Source organism: Lepisosteus platostomus, chromosome 1 (genome assembly GCF_059453375.1).
Source record: "Lepisosteus platostomus isolate fLepPlt1 chromosome 1, fLepPlt1.hap1, whole genome shotgun sequence".
Taxonomy (NCBI): domain Eukaryota; kingdom Metazoa; phylum Chordata; class Actinopteri; order Semionotiformes; family Lepisosteidae; genus Lepisosteus; species Lepisosteus platostomus.
Window position 1 is genome coordinate 1,233,373 of NC_142611.1, and position 12,270 is coordinate 1,245,642.

At 49.5% G+C, this 12,270-nt stretch overlaps 1 protein-coding gene across 2 annotated transcripts in view; it reads left to right on the forward strand.

Annotated features, from left to right (window-relative positions):
* The first annotated feature begins 501 nt into the window (after positions 1 to 501).
* The window catches only part of cep135 (centrosomal protein 135), a 133,950-nt gene continuing 122,181 nt past the window's right edge, over positions 502 to 12,270 (forward strand). Inside the window, exons 1-14 of one of the 2 annotated variants that reach the window (XM_088633591.1) lie at positions 502 to 862; positions 1,116 to 1,261; positions 2,620 to 2,810; positions 3,295 to 3,462; positions 4,095 to 4,236; positions 4,899 to 4,983; positions 5,315 to 5,443; positions 6,433 to 6,648; positions 6,885 to 6,950; positions 7,231 to 7,381; positions 8,307 to 8,530; positions 9,560 to 9,715; positions 10,273 to 10,446; positions 11,979 to 12,056. In XM_088633591.1, the coding sequence (XP_088489717.1) occupies positions 1,149 to 1,261; positions 2,620 to 2,810; positions 3,295 to 3,462; positions 4,095 to 4,236; positions 4,899 to 4,983; positions 5,315 to 5,443; positions 6,433 to 6,648; positions 6,885 to 6,950; positions 7,231 to 7,381; positions 8,307 to 8,530; positions 9,560 to 9,715; positions 10,273 to 10,446; positions 11,979 to 12,056 (1,893 nt within the window). In that variant the 5' untranslated portion in view covers positions 502 to 862; positions 1,116 to 1,148. The remainder of the gene's footprint in view (positions 863 to 1,115; positions 1,262 to 2,619; positions 2,811 to 3,294; positions 3,463 to 4,094; positions 4,237 to 4,898; positions 4,984 to 5,314; positions 5,444 to 6,432; positions 6,649 to 6,884; positions 6,951 to 7,230; positions 7,382 to 8,306; positions 8,531 to 9,559; positions 9,716 to 10,272; positions 10,447 to 11,978; positions 12,057 to 12,270) is intronic. The other variant, XM_088633582.1, reaches the window with a different exon arrangement.

Consider the following 12,270-nt stretch of genomic DNA (forward strand, 5'->3'; position numbering starts at 1 on the left):
GGTGCATTTTAGGGTTCTGTTTAAAATCAAAGCCCCCAAAATTATTGTATAATAACAACGACATGCACTTTTGTTGCCTCTGAGAATTGTTAGTGCATTGTAGTTTGATGCGATGGCAGCCAGAGTGCGCCATTCTGCTCCCCACACACCAGCTCTCAGTGGGGAGGAGAACAGAGTTTACTACTTTCAGGCAGTTACTGCACATGCAAATATTATGCGTCAGAATTGGCCCCATCTCAATCATTGGTAAGTGATTCAGTGGGGTGGTAGGACACCTGTGCACAGTCCTTCACTGTCAGTCAAATCATAACTCCCACCACTCCTCTGAACAGCCGAAAAATGAGAAATTGCGTCGCCAGTCGAATAATCCCCTAGCTCCAGAGTAGGGATTCACCATTAACCATTCAGGCAGGGTCGTGACTGCCCTCGGCGTGGTGAAGGTTTTTTTTTTCCACAGCAACGGCAAAGCCAGCCGCTAGGGGGCGTTCTCTCCCGTCTACCGCCGCCACCGGTATGCGTCATTTTCCTGAGACACGTTTCCATGGAGAAGCGGAAGCGGGGTCCTTCCAGGCAGCTGTCTCCTCCGGCGCCATTTTCAAATCCGGTAGCTTTACCGCCGAGAGAGCTGTCTGGCGCCGCCGGAGGAACAGGAAACCAAGGGGGGAGGAGGAGGAGAAAGGAGAGTAAACGACTCTTTAAATAAAATGACAAGACCCACCTGACAGCAGCATTTGGAGGATATTTTACGTTATTTACCATAAACGGAATCGGCGGCGAGTCCTCCTTAAAATCGGCGCCCCAATATTGTGGTTGGGGATTGATGGGATTTGAAACCAAAACTGCGATGCAGGAGATCTGATTCGTAAGTGCAGTGTGTTGTGTACGCTACTGTGCCACCCGTGTAGCTGCGAGTTTTCCTCAGCTTGAACTCCTCATCATCCCTGGAGTGTCATTGGTAGCTAAAATAACATACTTCTCTTTTTCTGTACACCAGAAGCTATCCCGAGAGATAAAGTCGAGTCACATCTTTTATTTCACGGGTTGGACGTTTCAGACGGGAACTCCTTTAATTATAATATATATATATAAGAAAACAGTACTCTGCTTCTCGCCAGTGCGGACTCCGGCCCCGGGAAAGTCTCGTCGCCATGAGCACCACCGCGGAGAGAAAGTTCATCAGTCTCAGGAAGCGGCTGGATCAGCTGGGATACAGGCAGCCGCTGGGGATCGAGTCCTTGCCTCTGGTGGAGAAGCTCTTCAGGTATTCGGGTCGCTCCTCCGGCTCACACCGGCGACCGAGCCCCTTTGCCCAAAAAAGTGAAGCACTTTACACCGTCTGAATATGTCTCCAGGGTGCTCCTGTGTTTCCTGCCTCTCTTGTTACAGTTTAGTTGTGTGGGGGCATCTAACCTCCCCCGCTGTGGCCGGCTCGGGCGGGTAAAGAAAGATGCAACAACGGGCTCACTTGGACATTATCGGTGTGGTCCGGTAGCCTGCGCATTGAGAGTAAAGGGAACCGGGTCTGAAATGTTAACATGGCCAATGAAATTATTGGACGACTACAAAAGCAGTTTAAAGAGCTGTATTGTATTGGGCTACAAGAGAAAGCTCAGCTTATCGTTGGCGACTCCTCCCGCCCTCTTCATTCCTTCAGGGAGACAGTCCAGAAAGCCTGTGGCCAAGAGACATGTCTACAAGAAATCTGTCGTTCCCTCTGCAGTCGGTATATTAAACGCAGTTAAGTGGCTGTTTCCTGTATGGAGCTCTCCGATTGCGTGTAGCGGTGGTGTAACATAGGCAGAGAGAGAGGTGTGTATGTGTATCATGCATGGTTGGAAATATTACTTGTTTTTAATGTGTATTTTTTATGTTGTGTGTTATTCGTTTGTTTTTTTGGTTTGGTATGGTGATGCCGGAGACACATTTCCACCCTTTTGGATGGACAATAAAGTTGTGTCTTATATTTTTTCCTATCTTATTGCGACCTCACCAGTCAGGTTAGCACCTTCTGTATCGCCTAAAAGTAGAAAATGTAAGCAAAATTGTGGATAATTTCTTTTTTTAATCATGAATTATGGATCGGCCATAGACTGGAGCCTTTTTAAGTGCTTTCTACCCTTGATGCTGGCGGTTGGAGGGTTTGGTTTCTCAATCTCGACAACATCTGACCCTTGAGCTAATGCAGTGGGAGGTCTGGTTAAAGGAATGGAATGGGAGCCCCCAGTTGATAGGAGATGAGGGAACATGCACATTGCTAGTCCTCACCTTTGCTGGAACATTGTTCCTGTACCTTGAGTCTTGCGCAGAAGAAGTGCATTTATACATCTGTGGTTTCCTATCTGACCTGCCCTGCACCACGTGAAATATTCCTCTTTCATGTTGGAATGGGTTTTCTGCACAAGCACACTCCTAATTGACTGCCGGTTATTTTGGTGGGAGTGTCTGCTGTTGGTGAGTCTGGTGTTGTAGGTCATGTCACCACAATGGAAGTGCCTAGAGGCTGGTGCAGCTGGACTTCCTCTGTCCCTTGCACATGTGTTGGGTTCTTCGCTCTCTGCCTGCGCAGTGTTTCAGGCGAGAGTGGGGTTAGTACCGGCACGTTGTCTGGCTCTGTTGCAGTGACCTGGTGCACACCACAGAAAGCCTGCGCAATGCCAAGCTCTCGGCTGGGAAAACCGAGAAGGAGAGCAAGAATCTGGACGCCTTGCTGGAACCCTACAGGACGGAAAACGCGCGTCTAGTGAGGGAGAACAACGAGCTGCACCTGGGGCTTCTGAAGCTGCAGGAGGAGAAGGACCAGCAGAGCAAAGGTGAGTGTCGTGCGCTGCAAGGCGATGCGCTAGAAAAACAGACACTGCGATTTGTAGGTCTGCTGGATCTTCTTTGCGAGCTAAGAATGACATCACGCCTTAGTATTTTTGATTATTCTAACTGTGGAACTTCGGCCTTCGTGACTCTACAGGGATGGAAATGCTTTATAACTCATTTTGTTTTGGCAGTTTTTTCCCCTCTTGGACCCTTATGCACTGTCCACTGACCCCTTCTATTCCACCAGCACCTTTTTTAAACTCCTCCCTTCTGAGTGGAGGTTTCAAAGCCTCAAATGAGGTCCTGCTCGGTTCTGAAAAAGCACCGATCTAGAAGCCGTTAGGCAACTCAGCATGTCCTATCTGTAATTGTAATATGTGTTAGTTTTTTTTTAATTGTTGCAGAAGGATGAAGGTGAAGGCAGTCTTTTTTTTTTCTTACGGAATACATCCTTTAATCGGGAGTCTTCCTCCTGCTGCTTTTCAGACCTGAAAGCTGCGGTGAGGAAGCTAGAGCACGAGGCGACGGATCTGAGGTTCTTGAACAACCAGTATGTCCACAAAGTGCGGTCCCTGGAGAAGGACGGCAAGGCCAAGACGGAGCGCATCCAGCAGCTGCAGGAGAAGAACCTGCAGGCCGTGGTGCAGACGCCAGGTGCGATCCGCCTCGACACCACCGAGCCGCGCTCAGAGCGCTTTCTGCAGTTTAACCTCAGTCGTTTTTCATAACAAATCCAATGTGCTGGAGCACAGAGCCAAAACCACAAGAAATCCCTGTCAAAATACTAACAGACTTCACTATATGATTAAAAAATATTGTGAAGTATTTTATGCATATTAAGTTCATCGTAGACTATGACCCTGACCTGGCAGCTGTCAAACAGAAACAAAAGCACAAGCTCAATGTTTGTTTGTTTTTTACCGTTGTGATTAACTGTATTGATTAGATTGGTTGTGTCTGTCATAAACGTCATAAGGTCGCATTCTGAGAGGTGGTTTGGACCCCTTTAGCAAGAGCGGGTGTGTTTTACCTCCAAATGAGAGGCTTGTTATTACAATTATAAATCATTTAAGACGGCATGCAAATCTCTGGACAATGACTGAATCAGGGGAAAGATTTGTGGATTTTGACAGGTAAGCAAAGGAATTTAGTAATACTTATTATTGACATTATTATATGCCCTAAGATGAAACCTAAATCGCCCAGGAGTTTTCAAGACCGGTCTTCTATTACTCTACCAATTTTGCTGAAGGTTCATGTTCCGTTAATCCAAGCTTTCTTGGCAGGTGGTAAGAAAAGGACCATTCCTTTCCGACGGCAGCGGATGCAGATAGATGAGCTCGTTCCCCCCTCCTCAGTCCACGCGCCGCCCGTCTCTCAGCCCCACGACCCGTATATCGCCGACCTCCTGCAGGTGGCTGACGACAGGTGTGCAGCCTTGGCATCTCTGATGAGGCCTTGTGGGTGGTGTTTGTTTTCCAGGCATGAACGTTGTGCCACCTTTTCGCCAGGGATCTAGGCTTCTACCGCTGACCCTCCCTTAAAGAGCTTGAAACTGTTCTGTCTTGTTAATCATTGATGCTGAACATTAGTAGGTGCTGCTTTGATTAAATAACAGCTCCTTTTGGGAAGTAAGTTAGGTCTGAGACATGGCATTGTATAATTCTCTAAATATACACCTGGGATGTTCTAAGTGAATGTTAACAAAAGCCTGTTGTGTTCAAGAACAGACTCCAGGCTAGCCAGTCTACCATCAAGGGATGCTTTATGTAGAGACCACTGAGTAGGATTTTATTGACTCCTGACCTCCTGAAAGTATGGGATTTTAATTTGTAATGAGGTGCCTTCAGCTGTGTAATCATCTGCTGAGCTTTCCTAAACTTAGGTGTTTCTGCTAGTAAATAACCAACATGCTGGTGTTGTCAATAAGCAATGGGGAAAGCCTAATAAAAGCCTAAACACAAAGGAAGAAAGACACAATCTTAGTGACCTAAGATTGACAGGAAATGCCAGCTTTGTGAGGAAACTTCAGAGTCACAGGATGCACTCACTCCCCCTCCTCTTTAATATCTCTTGTGAACTGGCTTTAGAATTCAGGAGCTTCAGCAGGAGGTGGCCAAACTTGGGCAGGAGCTGGAGAGAGCAGAGGGAGGAATAAGGCACCTAAACAAACAGGTGGGTGAGAAGCAGTGGTCTCCGGACGGCACTGTCGTGGTCATGCGGAGGATCAGAGATGTGCTGGTGCTGATTGCCACTCGCTCTTGTAGGGATACAGGGTGTTGTACTTCTATGTCTCCACAAGGGGGCTCTGTCATCACGCACACCATTTGTTAGCCAGAATAGAATACCATATTGTCATTATTAGCGAAAAGAACTGATGCTGGAGGCACCATGGCTTGACGTGTTGAAAAATAACATGATAAAAAAAACAAGAGTCTGGATTGTTTCATTGGTCATCCTCGCAGCGTGGGGCCTGTGGAGCCATTGACAGCCTGTGTGATTCTAGGTTGAAGAGCGAGACAGAGAGATTGAGCGTCTTGGCCGAGCGCTGCATGGTGGGCGTCCTCACGATGTCGTCTCCCTGGAGGCACAGAGCCGAAGCAATGAGAAGCTCATTGCTCACCTCAATTTACAGGTACGGTGCCGCGGGCAGGTTCTTGGCACCTCAGGGTGATCCGGTGACATTTAGGACTCTAGTTGCTTGAGTCTTGAATATGCACATTGTGCCGTTCCCCATTTGCTTTTTTCTCTGATGATCAGAATGCAGTGGCTGCTAAAAATACTTCTTACCTACTAACATTGGTAAGAGCAGAGACAGGCAGGAGAGGAGCTGCTGTGCTCACACCCTCAGACTCCTGTTTGAGAACATCAGGTTTGAGATTAAAGACTTAATTTGTGTTTGGTTAAAATATACCAAAAGCCCCTTCAGCCATTGTGTTATTGATTTTGTTGGTTGAATCTGTAATAATCTGCTGCTGTGGTAGAATTACAGCAGCGCATCTGTGAGAAATAAGGTGAACCGACTCGCTGGACGCGATGGCTGAGAGAACCAGGGGCTGAGCAGGCAGTAAAAGCACAACTAAACACAACCTGAGTTTGTGGCTGAGCAGGCGAGTGTCAAAGCTGGTGAATCCAAAACAAAGCGCAGTTCAAAGCACAAGGGAAAATTCAGAAGCGTGGTCAGACCGAGGAAAGGGTCAGGACCAGGGAAGCATGGTAGCAAAGCATGGGGGAATTCTGAGGCTCGTGTTGCAAACGGGAAATGCAAACAGGGTATGAAGCTGGGAGGAACACAGCTCCTTGGCACAGAAAGGCCATTCCAGGAGAACGTGGTCAGGAATCAGAACAAGGCACAATTAGGAAACAAAGATCAAGTCTCAGTAACAGATGCAAGCAATGTCAGAGCAACCCTTGAATATCCTGACCCACTGGTGATCCAGGTCTCCTATCAAATTGGGGTCTATGGCAACAGGAGTTGAGTGACAGGTTGGTGGAGCAGTGACCAGCTGCCAGGTCAGTGCTAGCTCGCAACACAGACCACAGGGGCAAACATGACTGAATCATGTTACTCTATGATTGTTTGTCACATTGTGAGCTGTAAGTGCAGTTTTTCTCATGCTTCAGATTGAGTACCTCCAGCAAGCGAATCGGGACCTGGAGAGGCGAGTACAGGGGCTGCAGGAGAGGAAACAGAACGCTGCCAGTGAAGTTGCTGATTTAAGCGCCAGAAATGAAGAGCTGTGCCAGGAACTCACAGAGATCGATCAGCTGGCACACCAGCTGGAAAGAGACAAAGAACTGGTGCTGGAGACGGCTGATAAGGAGCTTCAGGAAGCCAAGGTACAGAGAGAGGAACCAGTGACAAAAGCCGAGTATCGGCAGGGAAGAAAATTGAGGGCAGCAAAAGTTATTTCAGAAAACAGTGATGGGTTCAAATTATAATGGACATTTCAGTTCTGTTTATTTAATTAATTGGAGAGATAGTGGTTCGTAACATGCTTACGTTTTTACCCTGTAAGTCATTATGACGAGTTTATCGAAATTTCTGAAACTTAGCTCTTCTGTTGTGCTTTCAGAAAGAGATCCAGAGGCAGCACAGAGAAATAGAAGACTTTGAAGATGCGATTGCAAAGCTGAAAGCGGTGCGTTCTGGTAGCCTGTACTAGTTTGAGAAATTTCGGTGACGGTTGTGAGTTGTAGATAAGAATCAATAACGCTGCTGTATTTGGATGCAGTGGTCCAGGGAGGGAACACCCTTACACTGCCTGGATTCTGCTCCGTGACTCCCGAAATGTCTCTTGAGACTAGTGCGTTATCTACAATAACCTTCAGGTGCCTTTTAGATTTAGATTTTAGGAAAATCTTTCTGAACGACTCCTTGGGTTGTTCTGTGATTAATTAATGTGTTTCACACGTGTGAAGGAGCTGGCAGATTGCCATCATGACAACGAGAAGCTGCGAGATGATCTCCTGGAAAACAAGGAGCAGTGCGCGAAGCTGGAGGGCCTTTCAAACTTCATGGAAGAGGAGAAACAGAGGCTTCAGGAGAAAATCGAAAAAATGACTGAAACTGGTGAGGGAGAGTTTTGAATACGGCATTGCTTTTCTCTCTCAAACCAGCTTGCTGAAATTGTTCCGTTCTCGAGAACAAAACTAGACTAACAAGATATCCTTTGCAGTCCCATGTTTCTTGAATTGGCACCACCTAGGTAGTTATAAATCTGTATCACCACTGTCGTGTATTCTACTCGCCATCTATAGTTTTTAAACTCTGCACTAAACTCAGTACTAAATTTTAATTAAATTGTTTGCATATGTTTTAGTTATTTAGGGCTGTGCAATTTAATATTTGCACTAAGGCTGACTATTTTATTATTTTATGATGGCACTTTTCTGGGCTCTCCACTCAAAGCGTTTATTAGGTAATGGGGGCTCCCCTCCACCACTACCAATGTGTACCCCTATGATGTGATAGCAGCCAATGTGCGCCAGTATGCTCACCACACACCAGCTCCCAGTGGGGAGGAGAGCAGAGTGATGAAGCCAGTTCACACATGGGGATGATTAGGAGGCCATGATTAGTAAAGGCCAGGGGGGAAATTTGGCCAGGACACCAGGGTGACACCCCTACTCTTTTCAAGAAACGCCCTGGGATTTTTAATGACCATGGAGAGTCAGGACCTCAGTTTTACTTCTCATCTGAAAGATGTCGCCTTTTTTACAGTATAGTTTCCCCATCACTGTACTGGAGCATTAGGACCCACACAGACCACAGGGTCGGCGCCCCCTGCTGGTCCCACTAACGCCTCTACCAGCAGCAGCCTGAGCTTTTCCAGGAGCTTCCATCCAGGTGCTGACCAGGCTCCCACCTGCTGAGCCTGCTGGGCTCCAGTGGGCTGTCAGTAGCGAGTTGCAGGGTGATGTAGCTTCCGGCTGCGTGATAAGAACAGCAGTGCGGTCTAAGAGCAGGGGCTGCCGTGGTGTGATCTGTGCTGCAGAGAAGGCGCTGGTCCTGGAGCTGGAGGGGATGAAGAGCCAGTACGGTACCTGTGGGAGGGAGAGGTCCCCCTCTCGCCTCGACGCCTTCGTGAAGAGCCTGGAAGAGGAGCGGGACTTCTTCAAGTCGGAGGCGGAGTTCCTGCGGAGGGTGGCGAAGGGAGCCGCCAGCCCGTCCAGAAGCCCGGCCCGCGGCAGGAGTCCAGGGCGCGGTTCAGCCAGCAGGGTGCGAGAACCGACCCAGGGAGGCAGGAGAACCTCCGCGCCCGTCTTCTCTCTCGAGATGCCTGTGCTGTTCCCCCCCGTGTTTAACCTATTGTGTCCTCGCACGGGCACGTGTCTTTGCATGTCTGAAACAACATTGATGAAACCAGCAATCTGGGTTAGTGTGGGTCAGTCTGAAAGACTGCAAATTAGAACGCTGCTTCAGAAAACCATTGCAGTCTACAGGAGCGGTATTTCGCTGATATTCTCTCACTAAATGATCAGAAGAGCTCTCTGTCAAATGATGCTCAGTTTCTAGCATTTAATTGAATACTTTTTTAATTTTCGAGGAAATTTGCTTAATTGCTAACATAAGCTGCCTTAGAAAACAATTTAATTGCGTCATACCTCTTAAAGTATTCTTGTTTTAAAATAAGTGGCTACTAGAATAGTTTACATTTTATCAAAGCTAATATATGAGACGGGAAAAAAATTATATTCCGTGCCCAAATAAATGTTAGTACAGCAAAATTCAATTCGATTTCCGATCGTGATATATAAATATAATTAGGTATATCATACTGCAGAATAATATATGTCTATATATTTGACTTTTGGATTATTCCACGCACACATTTGAATTGAAAAAACAAAATATGTGGTGAATCACGCTCCAAAGTTTTGTATATTTAGAAGTCCACTGTGCCTTTTATGACCTTCGTATTAAGTGGCCATATCCATCAAATAGGAGTAAGTGTTTGAAAAAACAGGAGTTTTATTTGCCAGAGTTGCAACATGTTGCTGTTACATTAACGCTAAAGCGTCTCGGAGAGCACTGATCCTGTTCGTGCACCCGGCCTTCTGTAGTCTGTTTTCTGGAAATGCTCTAGAAGCCGGTCAGTGAAGACTCTTCCTGAAAGGCTGACTGGGCAGCTGTTTCTCGGGATCGGCGCGGGCTGTGTGTGTGTGTGGGTGTTGGGGGAGGGCTGCGGCCGCCCCCCGCCCCCGCGCAGGTGTCGGCCGGCCGCGTGACGTGCCTCTGGGCTTGCAGGGGGGCAGGTGCGAGGCGGAGCTGCTGCAGGTGGCGAGGGAGCGGGACGAGCTGCAGGCCCTGCTGGACAGGTTCGAGAGGCACATGGAGGACATCCAGGCCAACGTCAAGGTGCTCACGGCCGAGAGGGACAAGCTCAGCGGCCTGCACGAGCAGGTGAGGGCGCGCAGGCTGGCTCCACTCTTCGAGCACGTTAATTCCTCCGACTGCAGTGGAAAAAGGAAGCGTTCGGCGAAGTGTATTAAGAGCTGCAGATCTTTGGACTTTGGACTGAATCGCCCAGATTCAGTACAATCTAAAATATCAGGCTCCTGGGTTTTTTTTGGGTTTTCTTTGGTCTTTTCTTTCTTGTTTCACTATTGTTATACTACATAAAAATGTGCAGTCCCATTGCTTACAACTCTCATTGGAGTATCAGCACTGTGCTGTACCAAGTTTAAGCATAGCTGATGATCATGGGTGCACCAGACTGTGATGATGCTCACTCTAAAACCACTCCAAAAGTGCTAAGAATTTCAAATACTGTCATTGATTTCCTAAGAGTATAAAAAGGCTATTTTAGCAAGTATGTATTAATAACTGTCATTGGTTGTCTTTTATTGTATAACATGTTGTATAAACTTCAACTTATTGTTTTCATTTTTTTTAGAATGTGAAGCTGGTTGACTACTTCTTTATTTGTTCCCCTCTTTGCTGCCTGATTTGTATTCCAGGCCCAGGAAGAACTGAGCAGGCTGAGGAGGGAAGCAGTCAGATCTCCAAAGTCCCAGACATCTGTAGCCGTTGCCCAGGCTGTGCTGCAGCGTGTGGAGGAGGAGCGGGATGAGGCACTTGCAGATCTCAGGAGGATGACCATGGAGAGAGACAGTCTGAGAGACAGGCTGAAGGTGTGCGCTGGGGCCGGGGCTCTGACAGGGAGTAGAGATGGAGGTGTGCGCTGGGGGTAGGGGCTCTGACGGGGAGTAGAGATGGAGGTGTGCGCTGGGGCCGGGGCTCTGACGGGGAGTAGAGATGGAGGTGTGCGCCGGGGCCGGGGCTCTGACGGGGAGTAGAGATGGAGGTGTGCGCCGGGGCCGGGGGTCTGACGGGGAGTAGAGATGGAGGTGTGCGCTGGGGCCGGGGCTCTGACGGGGAGTAGAGATGGAGGTGTGCGCTGGGGCCGGGCTCTGACGGGGAGTAGAGATGGAGGTGTGCGCTGGGGGTAGGGGCTCTGACGGGGAGTAGAGATGGAGGTGTGCGCTGGGGCCGGGGCTCTGACGGGGAGTAGAGATGGAGGTGTGCGCCGGGGCCGGGGCTCTGACGGGGAGTAGAGATGGAGGTGTGCGCCGGGGCCGGGGGTCTGACGGGGAGTAGAGATGGAGGTGTGCGCTGGGGCCGGGGCTCTGACGGGGAGTAGAGATGGAGGTGTGCGCTGGGGGTAGGGGCTCTGACGGGGAGTAGAGATGGAGGTGTGCGCTGGGGCCGGGGCTCTGACGGGGAGTAGAGATGGAGGTGTGCGCTGGGGGTAGGGGCTCTGACGGGGAGTAGAGATGGAGGTGTGCGCTGGGGCCGGGGCTCTGACGGGGAGTAGAGATGGAGGTGTGCGCTGGGGCCGGGCTCTGACGGGGAGTAGAGATGGAGGTGTGCGCCGGGGCCGGGGGTCTGACGGGGAGTAGAGATGGAGGTGTGCGCTGGGGCCGGGGCTCTGACGGGGAGTAGAGATGGAGGTGTGCGCTGGGGCCGGGCTCTGACGGGGAGTAGAGATGGAGGTGTGCGCTGGGGCCGGGGCTCTGACGGGGAGTAGAGATGGAGGTGTGCGCCGGGGCCGGGGCTCTGACGGGGAGTAGAGATGGAGGTGTGCGCCGGGGCCGGGGGTCTGACGGGGAGTAGAGATGGAGGTGTGCGCTGGGGCCGGGGCTCTGACAGGGAGATGGAGGTGTGCGCCGGGGCCGGGGGTCTGACGGGGAGTAGAGATGGAGGTGTGCGCTGGGGCCGGGGGTCTGACGGGGAGTAGAGATGGAGGTGTGCGCTGGGGCCGGGGCTCTGACGGGGAGTAGAGATGGAGGTGTGCGCCGGGGCCGGGGGTCTGACGGGGAGTAGAGATGGAGGTGTGCGCTGGGGCCGGGGCTCTGACGGGGAGTAGAGATGGAGGTGTGCGCCGGGGCCGGGCTCTGACAGGGAGATGGAGGTGTGCGCTGGGGGCAGGGAAAAGCATTTATTTGTAAGACAGTGGTTTAACTGTCAGAAACCACGGATGGAGATGTAATAAAAAGTTAATTTCTGCATTTGCTAGGTGATAAACTGACTGACTTTGATTAGGGTTTCTATTCCATTTTTAAATAATGAGCCTTCTGTTGCACAGGGTAATCTGTTAGTTTGATTTGCAGGTTTTATGGCTTGGACTCTGAAACGAAGGGGAACTGAGATGTGTTTTTTACAGGGTGCTCAAGAAGCAGCTCTCATTGACAGAGAAGAGGAAGAGAAGCGAGTCCTGGAAGTGGAGAACACGGTGCAGAAAGTAAATGACAAGGGCATTGCTTTCTTTCACAGGTCTCTAGGCAACACGCTGTGTTAATGTGTCTAAGGCATTAGCTTTCTTTGTCAGAAATTCTACTGAAACCTTTGAACGCTTCAGGGTGCAACTGGCATTTTGAGGACTTTGTAACAAATCTAAGAAAGAAAGATCTATTATGAATGCAGAACCAACATGCAGAACTGCTACAATGTACACC